Below are 26763 nucleotides of genomic sequence, written 5' to 3'. Positions count from 1 at the left end.
ATTTGAGGGTCTCTCCAACTCTCTTCCTCAGCTGGCTGTAATACTCACACCCGCCTGGCTACTCCAGCTCCTTGTCTTTCTCAGTGCCCTGGTGTCTCCTGCAGAGATGTTCCTGCAGCTTTGCTGTATCTCCAATCAGGACAAATATGGCTAATCTATGACACTGCAATTTGAGGTTTGTGTCCTGGAAGTACAAATAGCCTACAATTTCTTCTGAGCCTTGATTCATTGAATCTTTTTTTCTTTCATCTTCTAAACAGTCTTTCAATAGTTCAAGAGTAACTTAAGTTTACCACCTTGTTCAGTACAATTGCCCTCTTCCTGTTGTTATTATATGAAAGACCTATAGAGGGATAGCATTATACGGGCTTACGCTATGCCTGTCAGAATTACAGGAATCAACAGGGAAGCTGTAAACCCTGTGCTAAAAGGAAGCTAGTGATGGGAAGAAAATACTCATAATGTCTCTCTTTTGGTGTCAGTCCTGTAGCACTTGTTGTCTGCAAGGCACAATGGACCATCTGGAGGCAAGGGCCCTTCAATTCAGGGAGCTGAAATTGCATTAGCTGGTCTCACATAAAGAGCAGGACTAGAATGACAGACCTCCCCGCTGAAATATTTGCTTTTGAATAAACTCGTCAAATGCAACAAGGAGTGTCATGGCAAAACTTTCCTGCTTCCAGTGTGAGGAGAGCTTCTGCGCGTATTATGACAAGAGGGCTGTTTTTAATTGAGTTGCGTTTTGGTGCCGTCCGCTGTAGGTAGATACAATGAAAGAAGACAAAGGGCAAGTTCAATTCATTGCTATCAAGCTTCCTTTCTTCTTCTAGCAGGTAACAGCAAAATAATTACTGCATGTCTAAAACAGGTGTGTTGTAGAGAGAATTCATAGGGGAAGCAAGAAACCATTGCAATAGCTTTGCATTAATTTATGCTCAAGATAGATTCAGCTTTCTTTATGGCACAACAGGGAACCCTAAATATAATGGGGAATACAAGCTAAGGAGGATAATAGAGAAGGAAGGCACCCTGCAATACCTCCAGAGTTCAGGCGTAATGCCTGCCTGCTTGAATCCACTGTGAGCATTCACTTAAGCGTAATGAAAGTGTAGCTTACAATATAGCTGTGCAGAAATGAGGTCACGTAAATCGGAGGCAGTATTGTAGCTTTGCTTGCTTCTCATCTGTAGATCTGAAGTTCAAATCACAATTTTAAAGAGTAGTTTTCATTGGTAACCATTGCAAAACTACCATGTGATTCAGTACGTTGAAACCACACAAAGGTGACAAGTCTGGTTTTTGTTATCTTGGAAAAGTTGTATGTAGGCAGCTTGCTCGCTGCTTGAGTTCAGAATGTGATCCTGATCTTGCAAATGCCTCTTTCTGTTCCTTGTTGCCCCCATCTCTTTTCTCAACACTTATTTCTCTGTATAGCAAGTAATATCTTTTGCTGTGGTGTACCTAACCTCAGCTGGGCTATGGAGAAGTGTCTCCATGGCTTGGCAGAGCTTGACTTTGCGTTACTCTGAAAGGTGTAGTTTAGTCACCAGGAACTTTCAAAGCTTCCCCCCGCCCCTCCATTTGGAAATTTTAAATTGGAATGTATTAACTTAGATCATATGATATCCCCTTGACGCATTTCAGTTTTAAAGATTAGCAAATAGGAACTTTCTTTTGTGTCAGTTTAATAGTGATCTATGTTTTCTTGACAGGCTGTGTGGCCTCTTAAGGCTGCAGCTCAGGTGCGTCACTCGTTGCCCTCATTCTCCCATGCAGTCGGAGGGCAGAAGCATGTCCAGAGAGTTATAGTTCAGATGAAGACCCTGTCACAGAGGACAAGAGAAACAAAATTGCTGGCTTCTAGAGCGAATAGGAGCAGCTGAGAAGTATGACACTGAAGTAACATGAAAGAAACCATTTAATTTGGCTCAAAAAACTTGAGATGCAACACTCTGGGAATGTTTTATCTGCGCATTTTGTCCAAAAATGGTCCAACAAAATGTTTCAGTGCTTCCTGACATATTTTTCCCCACATATTTCAAAACTACAGAAGTGCTTTGGTTTTGGCTGTCCCAGTATACCTCCTAAAACAGTAATACTGCTCACTGGAGGAAAAATTGCATTTCAATTTTTTAATAGAATATTCTAATTTATGCATAACAGGCCACAACAAACAGCATTAATATTAACAGAATTGGGTAGTTTTGTTTTATTTCTACTTTTTGAGGTCTTATTCATCTTCATGCTTGGTTGTGGGGGGAAAAACAGTTCAATATAATCTCTAATCCTAATTTAATTTTTGTTAGTTTCAAATGGTCTCCTGCTCCTCTGTCACTGCGCTTTAATGTTGACCTACCATAAAGATATTGACTTCATTGTTTATTCCATAGGCTTTCCACAGGCAGCAGGATTGGTATCCATTATTCAATAGGAATTTTCTTCCTGACAAAGTTTTCCCTTGATATTTTAACTAAAGTAAGACTTCTCAATATACTGATTTCTCTCTGTATTTATACTTATATTTAGTTAGCGATGGGTGTCTACTAAAGAGTTAAATAATTTGTAGCTATTCAGACTTTAATGCGTTGTCGCACTAAATTTCGGAATGAGTTAATATTGTGGAGGTGAAGGTTATAAAGCGCATTAGTCTCTCTGTAGTCTCTCGATTGTAGCGCGATTCCCAGTAGAAACTTGAGCCGCAAACATGGTTGTGTACGTACTTGCACGCACTCCTCTCTGAAGCTGCTTGCTGTAAGCACACGGGCCACCTGCATTTTTATAGCTGGCAGCTGAACGCTACTTACAGTGAAATGGATGCTTTTGTCTTTGTCAGGGCTGTGGAGGGAATTCATGCACACGTGCCCCTTTGAACTGTCTGATAATACTGGCAGCATCGGGGCTGTGGGATAAGGGAGCCGGAGTGGAAGCCAAAGCAGCAAACTGAGAAACCAAATCTAGGGCATAGGGAGGCAGCTAATGACAAGAAGCAAATTGCCAAGTAAAAAGGCACACAATTTAAATAAAAATAAATGTGATGGGATTCTGGCTGCATCGCAGATGAGACTTTGAAGAGGACCAGGTTTTCACCCTTGTAGGTCGGCAGGAGAATTCTCCATGGGCTAAGCTGACTAGAGCAAGCTACAAAAAAGAAAAAATTCCCCTCTTCATTACCCTCTTTAACAATTTTTGAGCATGGTAACAAAATGGACTATATTAGTGAAACAAAAGTTACGTGCCAAGAAACACTGATGTGGTTATTTTGGAAAGAAAAGCAAGCAGCCCATAACATTGACACGCTATTTAGTGGTGCTGAACATAAAAACTATCATGCGTGTAACATTCGTATAACATCTTCTGTGGGCTTCCCAAGCAAGCCTGAGATTTTTTGTCTCCCCCCGCCCTCTTCTCTCTCAAGTCATCTCTGTTATGGCTGTGCTTCCCCCTCAAGCTACTTGTCTGGCTTTCACCAAGTTCTTCCTTTAGGTTCTTCACCTGTTGGCTCAAAAGAGATTGCAAATGCTTTCTTATTTTTCTACAGGAGAATAAATTATAGTAGCAATCTCATCTGTTTAGGAACTTTTCTACTACTATATGCCTGTTGCAAAAATCTACTGTGCCTGGCTTTCTGGATTCCAGTTACTTTTGAAAGAAAGTAGCAAAATGAGTGGTTTCACTGACATCTGACCAAACATTTTCTCATTCTCCATCTGCTCTATGTAATATTTGTTCCTGTTGCTACGTGGCCTTTATTTCTGTAGCCAGTGGACACAATAAGGGATTTCTAATTCTGTTGTTGGCAGAAGTGAACATAATCATCTCATTAGCATTATGGCTTTGTTTTTCAAAACTTCCATTGTCTCCTACAATGTAGCTCAGCTACTTCAAATATTTAAATCATGACCTGTGTGAGCTGGAAACGTATTATTGCTTTGAGTATAAACCTCTCTCAAGAGTTTGATCCTTCAATTTTGTATATTAACACTGATTTTATGAAAGTCACTAATGAAGCATTTGCTGTTGTCAAAGCACTAACAAGTGCAAAAGGAAAAAAGTAACATGTTAGTATACATGAGCTACTGGAAGAGCTGCATTTCATCATGCATAAAAGGCAATTCCAGTGGAAGGTGTGGACAGTGTGCTTGGTTTGCTTGTCACTTCAGTATTACATAAAGAACGTTCTGAGTGCTGGAGTTTGGTTATCATGCTTGGTGTTTGAGTATCTACATATAAGTACACCTGTTTAGCTTAAAAGTCTGAAACCCAGTATTGTGCTGCCTTTTTTTTTTTTTGAGTATTGCATGATGTGCATGTTTTCTTCCTTCCTTCTTTTAACAAAAACTCCTGTCTTTAAGGGTGGTGCATGCAAAAGCAATACAATCATTGTCTTATATTATGTCCACACTGTAGGTTAGAGGAACTCTTGCTTTTAAGTCTAGTTTGTAACAGTGCAGGTGGTTGATTCAACATGCCGTTAAAAAAGAAGATTCTTCTGGACAGAAGTAGAAAACTGGATTAGCACAGGTTATTGCTTCATCTTAATCTATGTAAAATAACTGATAAGTGGAAAGGACAGAGATTTGATTAGTTGATGCATATACTTGTTTTCCTGTAAGCCCTTGTATTGGAGATTCTTCCTCAAAATAAACTTGTGGTCTTGCACTGTGTCACCGTGTGCCTGAGCTTGCTAGGGCAGCTTAGAAATAACTTTTTGACAGAAAGATAGTATCTTACTTTAAATCTCTGATGCTTATTCCTTTTAGATTCTAGTCTGTTCAGTCTTGTTCTCCTACACAACAGTATCTTTGCATGATAGAGAGAATTAGACTTCCAGCAAAAGATGAAAGCTCTAGAACTGGCCTTAGGGGCTACAATGAGATGACTTATGAGACTGCTACAGTTTTTTTTTTTAACCAATATGCAGGGAGAGGGTGTAACGAGAAGCTGAAAAAAGGGCCTAGCTTTTCAGAGACTTCCAGGCTTTTGACATGATCCTTTCTCTCTTGCATGCTCAAAATCGTTACTGATCAACTCCTCAAGCAGCCAGTGTTTCTCAGCATTTATACAGTGCTCCTTCCTCAGGATGTCAGAGCACTTCAGAACCCCTACATGCTTTGCAGAGAGGCTTTGCGATTTACTTTAATCAAACTGTTTTGATTTTGCAGCTGGTGGACGTTGGGAGGTTAAGCGGCTTGCCAGGGTGCGTGGGCCGAGCTAGTCTCGGTAGTGCCGGCGAGGTGAAATCCCCCCTTGTGGATGGGAGTGTTGGCACTAGCTGGCACATCTAGGATCCCAACCCAAAGCCTGGCTATGCCATCTCCACCTTAATGGCAATACAAAATAAATAAAACAGGCCAAAGCATTCATAAACTAAAACTGGGCCTTAGCCTAATTTGCTGTGTGTTCTGGTTCACTTTGGCTCAGTTCCTAATCTTGTTTCTCATAAGAGAACTGACTGTGAATAGCTGTTTCTTAATAATGGAGTACTACTTTGCTGATTAATATTTGTCGGACACTCAGTCTAATTACAGCTTCTCTTTAGCTTCTTTAATTACAATAATCGGAAGTTCTACTTAAGCAAAATATTTCAGATGAGTTTAGTGCTGGTTTTTCAAGTTGAATCTGTACGTGGGGCATAGCAGATGGCTATTGGGAGAGAGGAAAACAGTCCTTCCTGAACCCAAGACGCATGTTTTTGAGTGATAAGATATCTTAGTATTTTTGTTTCTGAATCAAAAGATTTAATGCCAAGGATTTACAGAAGCTAGGAACTCTGAAACCTCAGCCTGGGGAATAGCTGCAGTGAACACGATTAACTCTGGATAAAGGGGAGCTCTATGTCATGCAGTTGAGGATGTCAGTGTTTACTAGCTAATTGAAATTGGAGAGACAGAATCAAAAGCCTATGATTAGTTAGGCATGCCAATAAAATGTCTTTAAGGACTAGCCGCTACCATTTCAAATGAATGTGCAGTAGAACACAGAGTTGTTTTTCTCTGGAGAAAAATTATCCAATTTCATTGATACCATTTGTGTTAGAAAGCAAAAGGTGAAGTATGAAGGCAACATCTTTAAACTCTTTTGAAGCAATTAGTCTAACTAGTTTTTCTTTTTAGGATGCCCCATTTTAATACAGAGGTTAGATTACATTAATATTCACTGAATGTTTCTGTGGGAAGTATGGAAATACTTGCATAGAATTTCTGCTGTGTCTGGCAGTAAACGTAGGTATTTTGGCACACTCTTAATGATGGACACCAAGAAAATAAAGTGGAGGGCTCACTAATATGACTTCTCTGTCAGCTAGATTTCTCAATTCTCCATCTGAACACTTCCAGTGCTGTTTTTAAACATTTCCCCCTTAATTGCCTCTCCTCTCGCAGGGAAAGGCTTAAGAGCAGTGGATGTTCTTGACTGTTTAGCAAGATAATTCCCTTAATGGTGTGGGGAAAAAAATCAAAACAGGTTTTCCTGTACCAGTACTGCAAAAGTAGGAACGATGTTACCAAAGTGCAACCTGAATTTCCTACATGTTGTACTAACTAATACCAATAACCTTGAACTGGGAGCTGTGGAACGTGCCTGTTTGTGCTGCAAGGAACTTAAACTTCTGCTTGAGATGAAGATGGATTAACCAAATGCTGTAGGGCTAAATCCTTCTTATTTTTCATAGAGTCATAAAACTGCTTTAGACTTTTTCTTCCTTGGAAAGTATTTACTTTTATTTACTTGGGAGAAAATGTGGCTTCTAAAATGCTCGTGCTTCATATTATGTAGTAAGACGTGAAAATTTGATTCTGAAAAAGGGTCTCTTACAGTATTTAAAAAGACAAATTCTGATTCTGATTTTGCATAATGCCAATTTATTTTGAGGTGTAGTGCTTTATGCTTTCACCCTTGCAAACTGAAATTCTTGTGTAGGAGATGAAAGATTGTTAAAATATAAAATGTCTGTATAATTTAAACTGCCTCATACTATCCTATATTATCCCAGAATTCAGCCCCAAATGTGAAGCATTGATTAAAAAAAAAAAAAATCAAGCATTTGAATAATTTAAAATTGTTCAATACTGAACATGATCAGAACCCCAATCATTTTCAAAGAGAAGTACCTATAAAAAATTTGAAGCACTTGAATAATTTTAAATTGCTTTACACTGTGCAAGCACAGAACCCCAATCACTTCCAGACTGAAACACTTATGGAAAAAAATTGAAGTGCTCCAGTAATTTTAAATTGCTATGTACAATGAAAAGTGCCTTTAAATTATTGCATACTTGAATTTGTTCCTTAAGATTTCTTATTTTATGTACAAATTGAACAGCTTTACTTAACAAAAAATTCTGAATTTATAAATGTGCAAACAAATTAACACTAGTTACAAATAGTAATGGTAGGATGTTCCATGATCAACTACATATACCCTAGAGTAGGAATTCCCAGTATTTTCATTATCATGTGTAGCTCGGATAAAATACAAGTAAATATGTATCTCTGAAAGCAAATAGCTTGAACACTGGAATTCCTCTTCAGCCTGTATCTATGACAAGAAATAGACTTCAGATGGCCCCAGATCTGGAACCGAAGGAGCCCCTGGCTAAAACAGAGTCCCCGTGGAAAGTTGACTGTCAACTGCGATGTGTGTCGAGAAGCTTTTCTGGTCTCGGTGTGGTGGAAAAGTCCATGCCGGGGAAAAAACAGTCTTAGAATGGCTAAAGAAGATAGGAGGGAAAAGCAAGGAAACGGCAATAAGCATATGTCCGTAGGAGAAAGCTTGTAAGAAAGGAGAAAACCTACAAGCTACGAAACAATTTCCTATTTTTTTTTACTATTATTTTCCAGAAAAGAGGATTATTATGTTGATGTATTGATTCTTTCTAGACAAACAGGACTGCATTACAGAAACATCTGATTCCATAGTCAGATTTATTAACTATGAAAATGCTAATGACTTGAATACTAATTGCCAGGTATAAAGCATACTGTGGTGTAAAATAATGGAAAATGTTGATTTATGGCAGCTGAGTGCCTGCTTCTCTGTGTGTTGTTAAAATCTTGCTTAGAAATGTGGCAATTAACATGAAAACATAGATGTATAGGGTCATAGATGACATGGAGCTTCCAAAGATATGTAGGTCCTTATGCCTCAGGATTGATGGCTGTTGCTTCCTGTAAAAAAAAGAATTCACGTTTTCATGGGTTCACATAACTTATCCAGTATTTTCTATGGTGATTGGTTCTACAACCAACAAACAGCCCCTGAAAATTTTAACTATTAACTTCCAATATTTGCCAGTAGCATCATTCAGTGATGGTTGAAAGAAATTTCTGCTGTAAAGAAACAAAAACATTTATGGTTTCAATATGGTGTTACTAAGGTGTTTTCAAGTACTCATCCAATCTCATTCTCAACATGTCAAAAAGTTCTTTGACACATGGAGTCAATAGCTGTATCCTTTACAGAAAAGATTTCATTTGGCTTTTAAATGGCAAGCAATTATAAGAGATAGGGTTATAGACCAAGGTCTTAATTTCATATTATTTATGTTCTAATTAATTTACCAGACAGTGGGGTTTTTTGCTTTGTCTCCTAAGTGTTGATCTTTAATAGTTATCATGTACCTAGCAGTAATGGGTTTTATTTCTTTGGAAAGGTCATTCTGGATGTAACATTGTTGTTTACAGCTTACAGGCTCCCTTGTGTTGAGATTTTTGCTATATTGCGATGTGCTCAAAAATGTTCAACTACTTGCTGTCTTTCCCCGGGCGTGTTTTCTCTAAAGTCGGAAGAGTTGGTACAAGTTGTTTAATTTTTTTGACTGTATTCTTGCAATTCATTTAAAAAATGTTCCTCAGGTTAGTAGCCCCCACTGCCAAAAAGACAACTTTTTTTTTTCTTCCCCTCACGCACACATATGGTAGCTGGTCTATCCATAATAGCTAACGCTCTTTACCAGGTGAAAAGACAACCACTTGAAAAATATAGCATTGAACAATATTAAAATTATTTAAACAGATTTCTGTTTTAATCAGTTTTGGAATTGGATTCTTGGCTGAAATAAAAACATTAACTTATACTATGTTTCTTCTGCATCTATCAAATACTTGGTCACTGTTACAAACAATTTAAAGGTGTAGGGGTGTGTGCGTGTGTGTGTGTGTGTGTGTATATATATATATTTTTCCCCTCAATTCCCTTTGAGCACCTCTTCTCCCTCACCCCCTGCCATGGTAGTTATTTAAAGGTTAATCAGTTATCTTTTATTAAAACTCTAGCTTCTTGCAGTTGTTCATCTGTCATCAGGATTAACTAGGGATAGTGATGCTTTATTTTGACAGGCATACATATGGGGGTAAAAGAGTGCAAAAGGGCTGCAATTAATTTACTGTAGTGTAATTATGTAGCTCAGCTCAATACGTTGATCTTCTACGATCTATAGAAGTGTCCCTTAGCAAAGCTTGACCAGGCAAGTGAAAGCTAATCTACTTCCATTTTCCTTCCTAGAAACTCTATTCTGTGGCTTGAGATGATCATAAAGTAGACAATATGTGCAAGTGTGGTGCGCTGTCTAGGACAACTGGCTGCAATTCCAATGGCTGCGATCTCTACACCTAATGAAGACTTAAATTAACTCTTATGAGGGGCGGGCCAGCCATTTGTTCACTATACCATGTTTTAAAGTTTCTCTCTATCCTGCAAGCAAAAGTTAGCATGCAAATGAGCAGTCTCTGGTTTGTTTTTTTTTTTATTTCATAGTATTTTGCGCTTTTCTGAGCTGAAAAGAAAAACTTTCTCTGAAAGAAATTACTTAAGTTTATCTTGCATCCTGAAATGATTCATGCTCCTAAGCTCATGTGACTGGAGTGGAAAAAACCTCCCCGATACACATACCCTATTCTTTATTTCCTGGAAATAGGACAGACATTTCTTCATCAAGCAGTCTGCTTTTCAGACAGTAACTCCTCTTTTCTGAGGATTTATCATGCCCTGGCTAAAGAATATTCTATAAAGCAACTTTATGCACCAGTGTCCCTAAGAAGGGCCTTATCTATTAAAGCTTGCTCTTCCAAATTGAGAGGCTGTGGCTGCGGGCATAATGAAGCCTGGAAGAGAACTCACGTTGGCTTCAGTGCAAGCTGGAGCGAGCGAATGGTGACTCCGCAGAGGTACTGATGTAACCTGGAAGCATACTTCTGTCCCAGTTCCATGATTGAGACCTACCGTTTACATTTTTCGATGGTACTCCAGTACCTAATGTTGCAGAAACGCATAGGTAGTTAGCATGCCTAACTCATTTTCAGTTTTAGTTTTCCACTGCGAAAGACAGATGTGCAATGTTATGCAAAGTTCAGTTTTGTGGTGTAGTAATAATTGCTTTATTTTATAACATTGTGGAGTATAAAGAAAACGATAGATGGAAGGTTGTACCTTTTTTGATAATGATCACACTGTTGGGAAATTAAACATATATCATATTCCGTATAGTTTCAAGACATCCTATCTGAAAACCATTCTCTGCTGTAAGAAATATGACTTTAATTTTTTTTTTCTAATGGCTTTTGCCACATCAGTATTTTCATGTGTGGAATAATGACTTTGCCCCATGCAACTACATGTGAAGGGCTATAAATATGTTTAAAAAGTTCTGAATATATTTAGATCCATACTTTCATTCATCTAAGTGTTTCATGAAGTCATTACAGCTGGAAAACAGGATTAACCTGCTTAGTTCACTAGGTGATAAATAACTAAAATGTTTGGTATAAACAGATCTTCAAACTGGTTATTGTTGTAAAGCAGTTTAGGTCTGGGTAATTCCATCTCTTGCAGTATAACCAGAACAGGCCTTTGACTTTCAATGTTTCTTCTTTATGCCTCTTTCGCTGGTACAGTAGTGCTATTGAATGGCTCATTTGGGTTATTCTGTGCCCTGTAAAATGAATTTATTATGCAGCTTCTCTAAATAGGCTAACCAGTTGTAATCTCATTCCAGTGGTATGTGTTTCAGGAAAACATGATTACTTTTTTCATAATGGCTAAAAATAAACAAAAAATAACCTTGGGGTTCAACCCATCCTTTGCCTGAGGAATCTTGCTTGTTAAATGGTGCAATTAATCATGATGGGTGCGTATTTACTTGGTAAATAGTTGAGTAATTTAAAATATTACTCATTTCAAGCAAGAGTTAACACATTTTGGCCCTCTGTTATTAATCACTAAAATATCTAATGAATAGGGATGGCTATTGTCTAGATTAAAGCATGGACGGTGCACAATGTCTACGTAAACGAAACAGTAAGTTGATGCTGTGCTCTGAGCCATGTGAACCCAAGTCATCTAGAGCCTGGAAACCATCTTCTCCCAGCAAATCCTGAGTATCAACTGCAAAGCTCCACTGAGAGGCCAGGTTGAGCTTGGGCTTGGCACTGTAAGATGGGTCTGTTGCTTGCAAGCAGAGCTGCTTCTTGCTGGTCAAAAGGATATGGATGCAAGCCTTCATGCACTGCTAAACCTGTGTTTTTGTTTCATAAAGATTAATCCTGACCCTGTTTGCAAAAGCTGCTTAACACTGTTGTAGCTGAATGAAGCAGTACTACGTTGCTGTCAAATTTTTCAGCTGTGTGTGTGTATTAGTTTCATAATGATTGGGATCCGCTTGGGTGGTGATTTTTTTCCCCCTTTTTTAAAAGGGAAGCAGGATGTTAGGAAGCATTAGGTAACATTGTTCTGGTTTAAGGAAATAACATCACTTATCAGGCCCTGGAGAGCAGTCATCTGGATTTTTTCATGCACGTTGCACATATGCAAATGATGCGTATGTGGTGCAGGCATGATGAGAGGTCTCTAAGATGGCCGAAGGGACGGGTTCTGTAGGACTAGAGTAACAGAGCTTGGTCTGTTTAGCCTAGGAAATTGCAGGCTGAGAGAGGAGAAGGGTTCAAGTTAGGAGACAAACTTGTACAGGAATAAATGGCTATAAATTGATCATGAGCAGATTTATTCTGGAAGTTATGAAAAGGTCATCAATATGAAGCTCCAGAACTGTGGCATGCAGGAGGAATTACTTTTGATCAGGATCAAGTAATCTTCATCAGGAGACTATATGTTATGCCTGCTTGTGACAGCTGAAGAGTAGATTTTGACCAAGGTAGTTCTTTTCAGGCCTATATTAGGTTTTTATAGGCTCCTGTAACAAAGCATGCTTTAGCTAAGCTAGCTGAAGTTCTGATGCATGGAAAGTGTGATAGTAAGAGTTTCAGTGTAAGAAAATACTCGGGGACCTGGTGAATTTAGTATGCCTGCAGTAACACTTGTGCAGCCCTTGCCTGGACTACCTTGCTCAGTGATCTCTGGCTTCTGAGCAAGCCGGATGTGTTTGCAGTATCAAGATATGTTCAGGGACAGTTTGCTTGCATCTCAAAAGTGGTATAATAAGGTGTGTTATTTCTCTGAGGTCAATGGGGCAAAACGATTAAATGATATATCTTTGAGTGCTAGGGATTTCTCAGCAGCTTTTTTTACCCAAGCATAACAGCATGCTGGCACCTTCCTTCTAGCCCTGGTACCTCTGCTGCGTGCTGCTTTTTTGCAGTGTAGATGAAGTCTTTGCCTGCTCTGTTTGAACGCAAGGCTAGCCCAGGTAAGTCAATGTATTCTGCAGGCATAACCTCTGATCAGTAATGTCATAACCTCAGATGCCAGCCTTAGGCAAGTGTTTCTCGATTATACTTGGATATCTCTCCAAGGCCTTGGTTATTTTGGGCTGCTGAAGTCATATTGACTTTTGTAGAAGCTGTCCGATGCCTGATACTACTGAACGTGACCCTCCTTATTTAAAAGCTCAATTTTAGGGTAGTGTTTCATTACAACTTAACCAGATTAAGTACAGGCTGTGGTGGTCTTGCACCCACTCACATTTTCCCAACTACAGTGTTTTCTGGGGACTAGCTTTCATACAGCTACCTGGTGACTCGATTCAGCGAGCAGATGTGACTGGAAAGAGTGGGAAAAGTGATTGCCTTTCAGACAGAGCAGCTCCTGGGGAGCGGAAGCAGCACAACCCTACCTTCGGATGAAGGTGCTATGGAACTGCTCTCATATTTTCTTTCCCATATTATCATTCTTGACCTTAAACAGTGTGGACTCCAGAGTCACTTAGGGGTCTACATGGACCCTGAGACCATATTAACCACCTGATCATGCCTCTTCCAGAACTTGAATTTGAGAAGTGAAGTACCTGTCCAAATGTACATGCTGGCAAATCACTCCTCAAAATTAATGAGATTTCCAGCATTATGGAAGATGCACGCTTTTACTGAATGCATGATAAAACTCTTATAATAAACATACATTATTTTTGCGAGCACTTTGTGGAAGTTCCCTGTGCTAGATAGTCTTGTGAAAGTTTGTCATATTTTGCTTCCAGTTAATGGCAGCCTAGCACAGTTGTACTGCCTTGTGACAAGAGAACTGAATTCATTTGAGCCAATAAAGTCATTCTAATTTGCATTTTCATAACCCACCCTTCAGTATCCCAAGTGTGATGCTCATATTTAGGAAAGAACTAGGCAGTAAATGGATATGTAGGCCCTTTAAAAGGATATTTATCATCCCTGAAGAATCTCGGTGCCAGATCTTAATAGCATTTCTTACAAAAATGACTTGAATTCACTATCAGATTGTGAGGTAGAGCTGCAGAGGTTCAGAATAATTTTTTCTGAACCCCTTTCCTGATGAAGAGAGGTTGAATCCTAAAACACTGAAAACTTTCCCTCCAAAATGAAAATATTGAACAAATAGTTCTGCCAAATCATAGCACACTAGAAATCAAAGCATTTGCAGAGGAGCTGTATTTTATTTAACTTAATCACTTTCAGTGATAAATAATTCAAAATACCTTTATGCAATGCTAAAATACCTTTGCATAACTTATCCTCCGATTGGCATAATTAGCAAGCTTTTAAATTTTTTGTGTCAATTGATGTTAAAAAAATACAGAAGACAAGCAGAACTTTGTCCAGTCTGTTTGTGATTTGATGAAACAAGTGCCTTAGGACCTGCTGACTCTAATTAGAGTCTGCAGAATGCAAAATGAGAACCTCACTTGTAAGTGTTCTTGTTATTCTGTTTAAGCATCCCTCTGTTAATTTCTTTTAAATAACTCCTTGATTTAAATATTGAGCAAAATCCTGAAATCAATAAAAAGTTCTTATTGACTTCAGTGAAGGTAGGATTTCATCACTTCCCTGCAAGTCAGCGCGACTGTGCTGCTTTATTGCTTATGTTTTTTTCTTTTATATTGGCTCCCTCCCTAGCCATTCTCTGGATCTAGTTTTGCAGCACCTGAAGATAGAAAAGACTTTAAGATTCAGAGTTCTCAATCTGCATGATAAAAATACTTTGTCATGTGCAATTTAATTCAGTCTTGGAAGTTCTCATTATTCTGATTGCTTTCTCTTCTCAGTTTTCAGCTCTTAAGATCACAGTATTTTATATGAAAATCTCAAGTTTTCATATGCAAAAAGCAAATTTCTAGTCCTCATGTTTTCAAAGAAAAGCTCGGAAGCATAAATTCTTATATATACTTCCAAATAAATGAGTCAAAAGAATAATAATAAGTTCCCCCCAACTAACGCTTTAGGAAAAGAAAATCTCATTGCTCAGGAAGAGATTCATGATTTTTGAGCTTTCAGAATTATCAGTCTTATTCATTAAAACTGTGTGTCATAGCTATTTTGACTCTTCTTTAGTGGGGTTTTAGGTTGATTTCTTTGCATTTAAAATTACTCTCATGAAGTTAAAGGTAGAATGTGGTCTTACAGAATACGATGCACGATGAAATGAGATTTGTGTGCATTTTGTGTGTGTAAAATTCCTACCTGGGCAGATGGTTTTCACAAGTATCTGCACCATTTACATCTCTGTTGGAAGAGTCTTTCGCACCATGAGAACAGTGCAAGACCCAATTAATGTTCTGCAGCTTGTATGTTTACGATAGTAGAAAACAGGTCCAATACAAATAGGGCTGATACGTAAGAGAGTGTTTACAGTAAAAGCGGGGTGAGAAAATCATGTCCACAGTGAGGATGTGGCCAGTCCGAATGGAGTTGCTTCGGGCACTGGGTCTGGAGGAGTCGTAAGGGACACAAAGATTTTGTAATTCTGTGGAAGGTTATTTTAGAGACCAGCTTTCTGTTGACAGCAGAGAGGAGCAGGTAGAGGAGCCCTGGTTTTGAGATGAGATGTACTTTAACATCAGGACTTTTTTAATTTCCCCTGTGCTGTGGCATGAAACTGTTGTCCTCTTCTGCTTTCCGATCCATGTTCTGTGTGAGCTGCTTTCAGTGCAAATGTTGAGGTTGCTCAAGGTCACCAGCATGTGTGCGCTGTTTTATTAACTTAATAAATAAATAAAAATAAAGTGTTTCACTGGCTTAATACCTCTTTGGGAGCGTAGCTCTAGCCCAGTGACCGAACTTGCATGGCAGCTATCTGAACTAGTGACACTTCTCTATAGCTACCAGTAATAGAATTCAGAAAGACAAGTTGTCAGGATATTAAAAATGATTCTTCACTCTGTGTGGCTGGAAAGCAGTAGGTGATGGGAGACTTTGATTCTGCTTGTGAGGGGAGAGGGCATCTTTAGCATTCCTTGGCTTGCTTTCCGCAGACTCCCAGCCCTTCAGGTTTACATGAGCAAATGATGTTTGCTGCGTAATTGTCATATTCTTTCAATAATGCGTTTTTTTTCCTTAAGTGGTGGGCGAATGATCATCTTCTCGTTACTCAGTATAAATATTTCACAGATCCACTTAAAATATATGTATAATCTGAATTCTACAAGTATGACACTTTAAGCGTTATTTTCCATGTATTTAGTTGCTTTATTTCTTAAGGCAGCTAACCCTTTAATTATATCCAAAAATAGGAAATCTACATGGTGGTTAAATCCAGAGTGTATTTTGCTTTGAACAACAGTCTTTACCTTCAACGCAAATCTCTGCTTGGCCTTTTTTTTCTCCAAGATTACTTTTCAAGATTTTTTTTTTTCCTAAAGTGAAGAACCTCAACAGAAATTGTTTTAACGAGATAGATATCTGGTTCAATAGGAGAAGTTTCTTTGAGAAAAATAAATTACAAGAAGGATTGTGCTTCTAAAAGATAATTAAAAACTCTCAGTGTGGTGACAGATTTGACATCTTGTCTAACATCTTGAAAAGAAGAAAGTGTCTGGAACTGCACAACCAGAATAAAACGTCCTGTTTCGCGGCGAGGCCAAGCCTGTGTCCTGTAATTATTTTGCCAAGAGCAGAGGTCCCTGTCTGTCTGCTGCATCCTTATTATGTGAGGCTTCTGCGCCAGACTTTCACAAGTCAACTCGTGGCCTATTTAGATTGCCCAGATCTCAAAGTCAACTCATACCGTCAGAAATCGGATGAAGCAGACACATCTCCTTCTCGGAAAGTACTGACACAGCCGACGTCCAAAGCAGGCTTTTTATTTATAGCTCCGTAAGGCAAGAGTTTCAACTCTTGGATGCCAGGAGCCGGGATATCCGAACATGATTTGCCTCTTACTTGCTGTACTAATCCTTTAGGGGAAGAGTTATGTTTGTAGTTAAATCTCAGCTTGACAGAGTAATTCAGCATATCTTGTTTGGGCTGTTTTAGTGGTGTGGGCTGGTTACATAACTCTTCTTGCGTTGTTGGCTGAATCTCGAGATGGAAGGCATTTTCGTGCTGCCGTGATTGCACGTTTGTGCATATTCGTTCAGTAACCCCGTGAGTCAGGACGGCGTGTGCTTTAAAGACGCACCCATGCACACAGAAAGCGTGCGTGGAAAATGCACGTCTGTCACTGCTGCATGCGTGTGACCATTTAAATGCATGTCAGGCTTTCATAATCAGTACTCGAGTTTTATGCATAATTTTGAGGGCAGGCACATGTTTAAGCTTAGATGGATTCACCTGTGTTTTTAGGAGCAGTGTTATGCCCTATGTTTTTATTAAACGTAAGCAGATCACATGTGAACTGAGAACTTAACCCTCAGAGTTACTATTTGTGACCTCTGTATTGGCTTGCCTGTATCAAAAGTGAAACTGCTACATAAAAACTATGGTGAGCAAGATTTGAAGGGGAAGTGTTGAAGTGATGGATATTTTCTTTTATGAACATGTAGCATGATGTTTTGTTAATGAGCGCTGAGCCCAAAGCCAGTATCGTTCCCAGAAGCCCACATGATTGAATGAGTGGATGTTAAAAGTCCATTTTCTTTGTTTCCTCAGGTTCTGCTGCTTGCATTTGCAGAAGATTTAGAATGCATCCCTGGATTCCAGCAAAAGGTTTTTTATGTTGAACAACCATCTGAATTCACAGAAGACCAGCCAGTTCTGAACTGTATGTTATTTTCATATATTATTCTGCAAAAACAGAATGAACTATTGCTCATGTGTTCATATCACTCCCGCCATTTATCAGAAAGGTTCTCTTTTTAAGTACATAGAGTGCTGAATATGGTCATGATTCTGTCTGGGTTCCTCTGCCGTAATCCTATATTTATACAGACTTTGATCTGTTCCATGTATTAGAAATGGCAAAATACTATGTATAAATATTCAGGACAATATGAATATTGTGAAAACTCAGAATCATCCACTCTTTAAAAGTAACTTTCCTCTGAAATTTTAATTCCTTCTTATTCTCTTGGAAATCAGTGCTTGAGTATCAACATTTCTCTGTTAATTTGTCCCTACAACTCAAGTTTAAATATATTCTAGAAGCTTGACTCTAAGTCTATGCAGGTCCAAGTCTTTCCCTAAAATTCAGAGGAGTTTGGATCAAGTCTGATCATCAGTGACAAAAAATTGTTACTACCTGTGGTGTACAAATGGAATACTCCGTAGTTTTCCAATGGCCAGGTGTGGCCTAACAATGTAAGCTGTATGCCCAAAGCATTAAACTAAAAGGTGGAATTTTGGAGACTTGACTCTCTTCAATCCTGGTGTTAGTTCATTCAAATTAGATCAGTGAGCAAGTGTTACAATTGCTTATTCAGTTCCATGGGTTTGGGATTTCAGGACTGCCAACCCAATATAGTACCTTATCCAATGGTCAATAATTTTAAAGAATTTTTTTAAAAGGTAGTTAATGATGCTATTCCCATAATCTCCAAATGCAACAGCATACATATTACTATACATACATATTCATATTACTAATAGTTCCTTTGTTTAGGCTTGGTTGCTTGCTGTTGGACTGGGAATGGCGCTAGATATGTGACATGAGATGCTAGTGCTGGTATCTAGTAAAGTAGTTGATCTGATAATGCAGTGTAGAGTAATGGTCTGGTGAAACCAGGAAATACAAAAGAATGTAATTCATTAGTTGCATACATTTTCCATCTCGGTTACCTCCTTAAGATACTATTATTACATACTGATATAGTTGCTCTGTTATGCATGTTTGGATGAAGGTCTAATATATGTGCACGCTGGTTTTAAAATAGCATTAAACTTTCAAAGTGAAATATAATTATTTGTCTGAATCTGTTGGAATGATTATCTGAGATTAAAGTCCTTTAGCCTTTAACAGGTGCTAAAATAAACTCCTAGGATCACTTCCCCCCTCACCCCCAAGCATTTAGATGGGTTATTTAGGAGCCAGAGTTGCATCTTCAGAGGAAACTTAAATTGTAAGTAACTGCTACTGACTGGGATGTAAGTTCATTATTCAGCTTGGAAGACAGAACTCAAACTTCTAATTTCTTTAGGCAATTTTGATTTTTTTGAAGTATCTTTTTCTTTATTTAGAGAGTTGATGACCATGACTTGAATGAATTTAAATTCATACATGAATTTAAATACATATTGTTAAAAGTAGGAATTCACAGAACACAAAGTGTAATAGGTCTCCAACACTGTGTGCTTAAATTAAATCTATGCAAAGAAAAGCAATATTCACAAGTTTATTCAAAAATAACCTTTGTCTTCTCTTTGACTTCCTCTGAATACATTGATGCTGTGGTGTGTCTAGCCAGATCTTCTGCTGATTTGCGCTTGTTCTGCTGAACGATGGAAAGGACAAGCTGGTTAAGCCAGAGTTGCCTGGGCTGCTGTGTGGCGACCCAGCAAATTGCACTGGTGTGAAGCTAGCCCAATAATTAAGATGCTATCATTAATATGAGGAGGAGGAAAGAACAGGAGGAGATTTGGAAACATCTTAAAACCATCTTGGGAATTAAATTATTTTAATAAGCAGGCACTAAATTGGCCTAATATGTAATGTTCAACAAAGGCAGACTGTCATTGCATGATTTAATTCAATCACTCCTAAATAGTATGTCCTTCATGCGGCAGTATTAAACCTCTGCATAGCTTCTTCATTCTAGCTGTCAACAGAATTGATATTTTTAATTGTCTGTTTGAATACACTTTGCATGCTGTTGCATCTTTTTATACCCATTACCCAAGAGCAGTGTAATTTAGCAGTTGTATTGCAATGTGAGGTTTACTGTGGCTCTCTAAATTAATAGAGCGAATATGCAAAGCAGGTCTATAGTGGTGATTGCTTTTGTAGTCCTCAATAAGCCAAGGAGCTCCTTAATTTTCTTCTGAAGTGTTGGAAAACAGCCTTTTTTATCTTTCAATTTAGGCAAGGGCCTACTGTAAACTTCATTGACAGTATCTCCCTAGTAATTAAATACAGGTTATAGTTTTTTCTTATGTATTTATGACTCTTAAATGTGCCTGTGTTAATTATATTTTACATTCACTGGTGGGAAGAGGGAGAGGAGCTCAGACTGAGGGTACAGAATTCTCTTCTCTGTTCTTTCACTGGAGTGAAGGAAAAAGTTATTTCACATATTCAGAAGACCTTTAAACAATTTTGACGTAATGTAAAAAGAAACCAGATTACAGAATGCAGGAAAACCACTGCAGCTCTTAAAATACTAAGAAACCTCCTAGAAGACAAGGAAAATAGTATGTATTTTGCATAAGAATATACACAAGATGAACCAAATATAAAATGTAATGGGGGAGAGCAACTTGTAGTAATGAGATAAGTACAGCTGGGAAAGAAGACAAAGGATCATAGTAGAGATAATGTAAGTGAATTCAATCCAGACTTTTACAGTAGCTGATAAATTGAGGGGAAAAAATATGTTGGGATAAAATGAAGGGTAAGAATAAGAATCGCTGAAAATCTTAGAAACATGGTGGATAAATTACAGGAGACTGCTCCAATTAGACTAGTGTGGGTAACTTGCTCTGGATGGATTTCTGGTTTTTTGTTTGTTTGACAGTTCTGAAAGTAAAAATAGGATTTTTTTGAAAACCTTCAAGAAAAATACCAAAACATTTCAATGAATTGGAAACTGGAAAAAGGTCTTGTTAAATGCCTGATTTGAGCTACTTTAAAATGTATGAAAACAAAACTGCCTGTAAATGGAAAAAAGTGTTTAATTTTGATTTTTTTTAAAAAACCAAAAATCACAAACTTTGTTTGTAGAACAACTACCTGCAATAGAAATATTTTCACAAAGGATTTCCATTTCTCAGTTTAAGGGGGGAGGAAGGAGGAAAGGTGTAGTATTTTGTGCTATTCTTCTCAGTAAGCATTTTCTGATGCCATACCTCCGTGTTCATCAGTATTGCATCTGTTTTCTTTTCTGTTATCTGGTAATACACATTTGATCTAGATCAGATGTGAATGCATGGCTATATATTTTTTTTTTTGATAGAAGAAATGCATTATGCCAGCTCTAGGAGGAAAAACAGGAAAGCTTTTCTGGAACAAAGTCTGCCAAGACAAATTTTTCTGCAGAAATTGGACCTAGTACTAGGTGGCCTGAAACAGGACTTGGCAGCCTGAGGAGTGGTGCCCTGAATTTTCTTAGAAATGCCTTTAAGAAGGCACAGAATTTCCAAATTCTCCTGACATTTAAAGGTGTGGGTTTTTTATTTATTTTTTAAGTCTTCATAGGTTGAGAAGTCTTTAGAGATATGAGAGTAGACAGCTGTAGTACAAGTTTAGGAGCTACAGAAACTATTCCTAGTACCTTTTACACCCTGAAAGAGAAGAGGGGGAGATATGTAAGAACTGAGAAGCTGTGTAAGATATGTTGTGTTAGTTTGCCTTATCTTTTGAAGTAGAACATAGGGTTTCTATGTTTAGAAACGTAAGCTTCTCCCAAAGCCGGTTGTAGCACTATTTGCCTCTTCTGGGAGGTAGGATAAAGAATACAAGACCGTAAGCTGTTTCTGAATGTTGCATACCCTTCTTCCCATTAGTTTCACTGGGATCCTGTTGCTATTTCTTAGCTTTTATCTCATATGCTCAGATTGAACTGCTTTTTATTGATTTTTCATTGCATCTTGCTTAACAGTAACCTCCAGCCTTACTTGGACCACTTTATTTTCCTGGTTTTGTATTCAGTACATTTTCTTGTGGACTCTTTTGTGATTAGACCCCAACTCCTTTCCCTTCTTATCCTTTGTGTCTTCCATTCCTGCCTCTCCATTTTGTTTCTATTTTTTCCTATCAGAAAAACAGCTTTTTGTGACTTCTCATAAAATATTGCTTCTAACCGTTTTTGCAGCCCAAATTCAAGGGAATAATTGTATTTCAGAGTCCCTGGCATAATGGAGATTAAGATCCACCCCCCCCCCCCCAAAAAAAAAAAAAAAACCCAAAACCAAAAAACCTCTTCAGCTAGTCAGAACTTTGACAAAAGTGACTAATTCATACAATAATTTTTGAAGGGTAGTCTCAAAATTATAATTAAAAAAAAAATTTTTTTTGCTTGACCAAATTCTCATTTTCATGATACTAGAGAATTTTCCTAATAATTATATTACTTAAAAATCTTGGAGAAAACAGCTAATGTAATGCTGAAGTGCCATTATTTATATTTAATTGCAACAGATGGTTTTTATAAGGCTTGCATGCTGCTAATCTGTACAGTGACGCTCTTGTCCACTGTCACGAGCGCCCCTCCATCTCCCACAAAGCAGGGCTTGCGTTCCAGCTTAGTTCCAAACTCTGTACAGCTAATGCTGCGTGTTCAGCCAATTGTCTGTAGGTAATCCAGACGTCACGTTTCCAGATTGCTAATTTGTGGCCATTTCTAAAATGCCAGAGGCTGGAACAGCAGAGATCAAGTGTAAGGTCTCGGTTGTGACCCTGCTCAAAGGGGCATGGTGCTCCTACTTGTGGTCTGCCCAATCCCTTTTCCTTGGTGCAATTTTATTAAAGCAAGATGCTCCCTTGATATAGTGGGGGAGGATTCATGGAGCTCTAATCTGTCCGAAAGTACTAGAAACTCTGTCCTGATAAATACTCCTTTAACAGGCAATGCCGTGACTAGATCTTTTTTTCCCCCCTTGTACAGTTTTTAGTTCATGCTTAGGATAGACAAGATCACATAGGCAAGATTGTTATGCTGTTGATAAGGTGATAAGTGACAACATTTAATTATGGGTTTTATGCCTTTTGGAAACATTTGGGGCCATCGAACACTTCGCCTTCAAGCGAGCTTGCCTTTGCCTAGGCTGACAGGTCACTGGTAGCGATGATGCTCTGGCCTGCCAGACTGATAGAAAGTTCCTAATCAGGCCCATCAAATGTGGAAATGTAACTGTGTTACATTAATCATGTTTATACTTAACATACATGAGTCTTGGCTTTTTGGGTATTTTTAATTGACAGTAAATCAAATAGTACACTTGAAAAATTGAGGCAATTAACATAAAGGCATTGGGTGACGTGTTGCGCATACTAAAATGGAGAATACATTGCCAGTGATTTAAATGTCAAAACAAAAGCAGTTTTGACCCTTACTTGAAAAGCTTTAATTTGGATGTTAATTAATGGCTGACCTCTTCTGTCTCTTACGTGATAGATTGCATGTTTCAGAGCCTGGGCTGCTTCAAGATCAGGGCTTTGTCTGTTCGTATCTGAGTACATTTTCATTTTGTGGATTTTAACAGGCTTTTCTATTCAACCACACTGAAAATCTTTGTTTACCCATATGATGGGAAATATATTAGTCCGCTTATCATTAATGCGTGCAGGTAGCTTTGTTGTTGTTCAGCAAAGCTGTAGCTTTCAGCAAGATTGCATTTGTTTGAACTGTGTAATGCCTGTAGAAGTGAAGATCAGCGGAGACCATTCCTGCTATTGCAGCATCATGTGTGTACATACATCATAGCGCTGATCACACTCCTCATCAAGCACTTCCTACTGATTCTCGGATAAATAGATGAGAGCCATGCGAGATTTGTGATTTATCAAACCTACTCTTCCCACTGATTACCATGCCGCTTGATTGTACAGATGGCCTCTTACTGTGAATGTTTCATGCTATTGATATTACTGCTGTTACGCTTGACTATTTACTCTGAATGATGCATGTAGTTATCGGGCACTTAATTCATCTCCGCCAACTCCACCTTTCCTGCAGGTTGTGTAGAGCCAATGGGCAGTGTAATTCAATACACCGGAATGCACCAGATGCTATTTTAACACAAGGATTATACCTCAGCGTTGATTCTTTGTGCTGAATATTGCAGGTTTTAGGTAATTAGAGCTAAAGGTGATAGCTGTAGCTTGCAAAAGGGCATGTTCAAGTGAAGTATGATTTTTGGTTTAATTTAATGCAGAGAAAACTGTCTAGACTTGTGTAAAATAGCTAGATAATTATGGAATTTTCAGTTAACTGGCGTGCATGTATCTGTAGTGCATCCCCATTGAAACATAGTTGTGGTTATTCAAAATAAAGATGTTTTTAACAGATTTTGAATTTTACAAGAACCTATCTTAAAATTACTTTTCTTTCCCATAAATGGCTCAGTATGTTGAAGAGTTTACTTATTTAGAAAATGTTGAAAAATATGGCTTGGTTCCTATGCTGAGCATGCCGTATCAGGTTCTGCAGAAATAAGTCTGTCAGCCTATCCACCTGGATAGTTGAATGATTTTTGAACTCCAAAATATATCTTAATGTGCACATACCCACGCTTAAAACTTGGATATCAGAGCTTGAGTTCTGACCATTGGATGCATGACTAAGACAAGATTTAGAGAGGGAAAGATATTTATCTGTGTATGTATTGCTAATACATATTGTGACTGTAAGTAATGTAGAATACCTCAGATGCATCTCTGAATAGATATAACAGAATATCATATTGTATGTTAAACTGCTTTCACACATGATTAAAGCAAAACAAAATGGAATGATGGTTGTTGAGTGCCAGGTGGTTGGACAAGTTTGCTTTCCAAGCAGTGCATGTCAGCTTATTATAAAGACTTGAGGGGAAATGAGTTTGTGTATACATTAAACTTAAATGACTTTTTTTTAAAAAAAAATGAGGTAGCCTTAACTGAACAATATGACAATATGAAAGAATTAGTCTTTGAAAAGCAGCTTCAGGTTTAAGTCAAAATCTCAAAGGGATGTAGTCACAAATCCCCCCTGCCCAAAGACAGCTCTTGTAAAGCAGTGGAGGGAAAGCCATATGTAACAGTGAAATCTACTTATGTCATTAACAGGTTTGTATAATCATTCCAAGGCTGAGAAAATCAAAACCTAAAACCAGAAAGTTTCTTGTCTATTTTGTTGAGAAAAGCCATGCAATCACGGTAAAAAAGAGCGATCTTTAACTGGGACAGTGCATGCTGTTAACTGTGTGGTTCTGAATGTAAGATGGAAGAGTAGCAGATTACTTGGTTTGAGATTAGATTGGTTCCTGGAGGCTTTCCAGGAACCATCATGAGTTATAGATATAATACTTTTTTGAAATATGTTGAGGCTTTGGTTGGTTGAAGCGTGCCAGCTGTTGCTCTAATAGTCTAAATCAATGACCAACTGCTTGGCATTAGCGGGATGCATCAGCTGCTCAGTGCAATGAAAACCCTCTGTTATAATGTCCCCAGGTGCTTTAATGGAAGACTCTTCTGTTCATTTCTAGTTGGCACTTCCAAATCAAAAATCAGATTAAGTTATTATGCCCAAACTGATTGACGACATAGGCCAAGAGGCAGCCTCGTTCCCTGTGGGTACATGAACACGTTAGGCCAGAAATCTTTGTCCTTTAGGAAAATATATATAACTTAGAGTGGGACAAACTCAGCAAGCAGATGGTCTGACACAAATTGCTCGTGGTTAACGAGATTTAAAAGGGTTATTGAGGAAATGAGAGGCAGGGACATACGTCTTCTGGCCCTGCTTTGGAGCTGGCGTTGTGCTGTTGCCTCTTGGGCAGTAGCCTGTTCTTGTCGGGTGGGAGGCTGCTCTTGGTGTCTCGTGAGCAGGTGGAGACACGTGACCTGCTTCATCCTGAGACCTTCTTACCCTTCTGCAGTATGGAGTTTTATATTTTCACAGGCCATATTTCTGACAGATCTTTTAATTTGAGGATCTTAAAGTGGCACCATTTGAAGGAATCAGGGATAGCTAACCTTTTCCATTTTGTTTCAAAGTGCAATATGGACATTTAGTGTGAATTAGTGGAAGTATGAGAGGTTAAATCTTTCTTTAAACAGAGGATCTCATTTAAGTTAATGATATCTTAAAGCATGCAAGTGTTCTTGAAAATAATTGTAGATGTAACTCACAATCATTTAACTTTTAAAGATTTCTCTCTGTTAATCCAAATCAAATTATGACCATAATCACATTAAAAAAGTTATGTTTCAGCTCAGCTCAGTTTTTCTTTCCCTTTGCTTATTTAAAGCAGCCGTTTCTAGGCAGGACAATCTGTATCGGCTGTTGTCCGCATTAACATATGCGTTTCCCTCTATGTAGCTTTTTTGTGGCACGTGATCTATATCTTTCTTTGGTAGTAAGTAACATAGGCAATAAATTCATGAAGTCTTTTTGAAATTTATTAAATTGAGTGCTTTGTATTAGCTGCAGGCAAGTGTTCTGATTTTGTCCCTTGTCTCAGTTCAGCTCATCCACCTGAACTTCTCCTCTAGAGAAGAGAAAGAGGAGGTAATTTTCATGGATTGGTTCTGAAAGCCCTCGTCATCGTGGAATGATTTTTGAATATCTGTATGCCTTTTACCTACTGCCGCTTATGGGGCAGACAAGTGCAGCTGTAGCTGTTGGAGTAAGCGCATGTCACGTGATGCAAATATTAACTAAAATGTTTGTGCAACTATTTTAAATCCCTGAAGAAAATGTCAACTCTGGTAGGATCTGCTGAAAGAAAAAAATGACTTCAGAAAGCCTGACTGAAAGCCATTATTTTTTAATAAAAATCTGGAACTTCTTTAAAAGCAAATAAACCAACCAAGGAAGAGCGCAGGGAAGGCCTTAAAAGATCATGCCTATGGCAACCTGGATGCTGCTCTTTAGACTAGGCTGGTTTATACAGGAGCCACACGGAGATGTCAGCCCAGTGGCACTGTCGGAACGTGAAGCTGGCAACTTAGCCTTGGCCTCTTTAGAAAAACGTCAGCTTTGACTAGCTGTATACAGCGCCAGAGTCACAAATATGAATGCACTTTGGGTTCTTTCTGGCTAAAATAGCCCATAAGTTGTGACATGGCAATAGTATATTACAGGATGAATAAAAACAAAGTTCTGTCATTGTAGAAAGGTGGTTAAGAATGCAATACAGGGCTTCAATTTTCTTCCATGTCATTCAAAGCATAGTTCAATCCATTTTAGCTGCTTTTTGTGAAACTAAATTGAAGCTGTAGACATAATGCTTTCAATGAGTTGTTTTGCTTTTTTTTATGTCCAATAATAAAAATCA

General features: G+C 38.3%; 1 protein-coding gene across 3 annotated transcripts in view; it reads left to right on the top strand.

Annotated features, from left to right (window-relative positions):
- Nucleotides 1–26763, top strand: part of CDH13 (cadherin 13) — a 534614-nt gene that overhangs the window by 76848 nt on the left and 431003 nt on the right. For all 3 annotated transcript variants that reach the window (XM_067302424.1, XM_067302423.1, XM_067302422.1), the window contains exon 2: nt 17284–17395. In XM_067302424.1, the coding sequence (XP_067158525.1) occupies nt 17284–17395 (112 nt within the window). The remainder of the gene's footprint in view (nt 1–17283; nt 17396–26763) is intronic.

The sequence above is a fragment of the Apteryx mantelli genome, chromosome 10, assembly GCF_036417845.1.
Source record: "Apteryx mantelli isolate bAptMan1 chromosome 10, bAptMan1.hap1, whole genome shotgun sequence".
Lineage (NCBI taxonomy): Eukaryota > Metazoa > Chordata > Aves > Apterygiformes > Apterygidae > Apteryx > Apteryx mantelli.
This window is presented reverse-complemented; position numbering and strand designations above follow the sequence as displayed.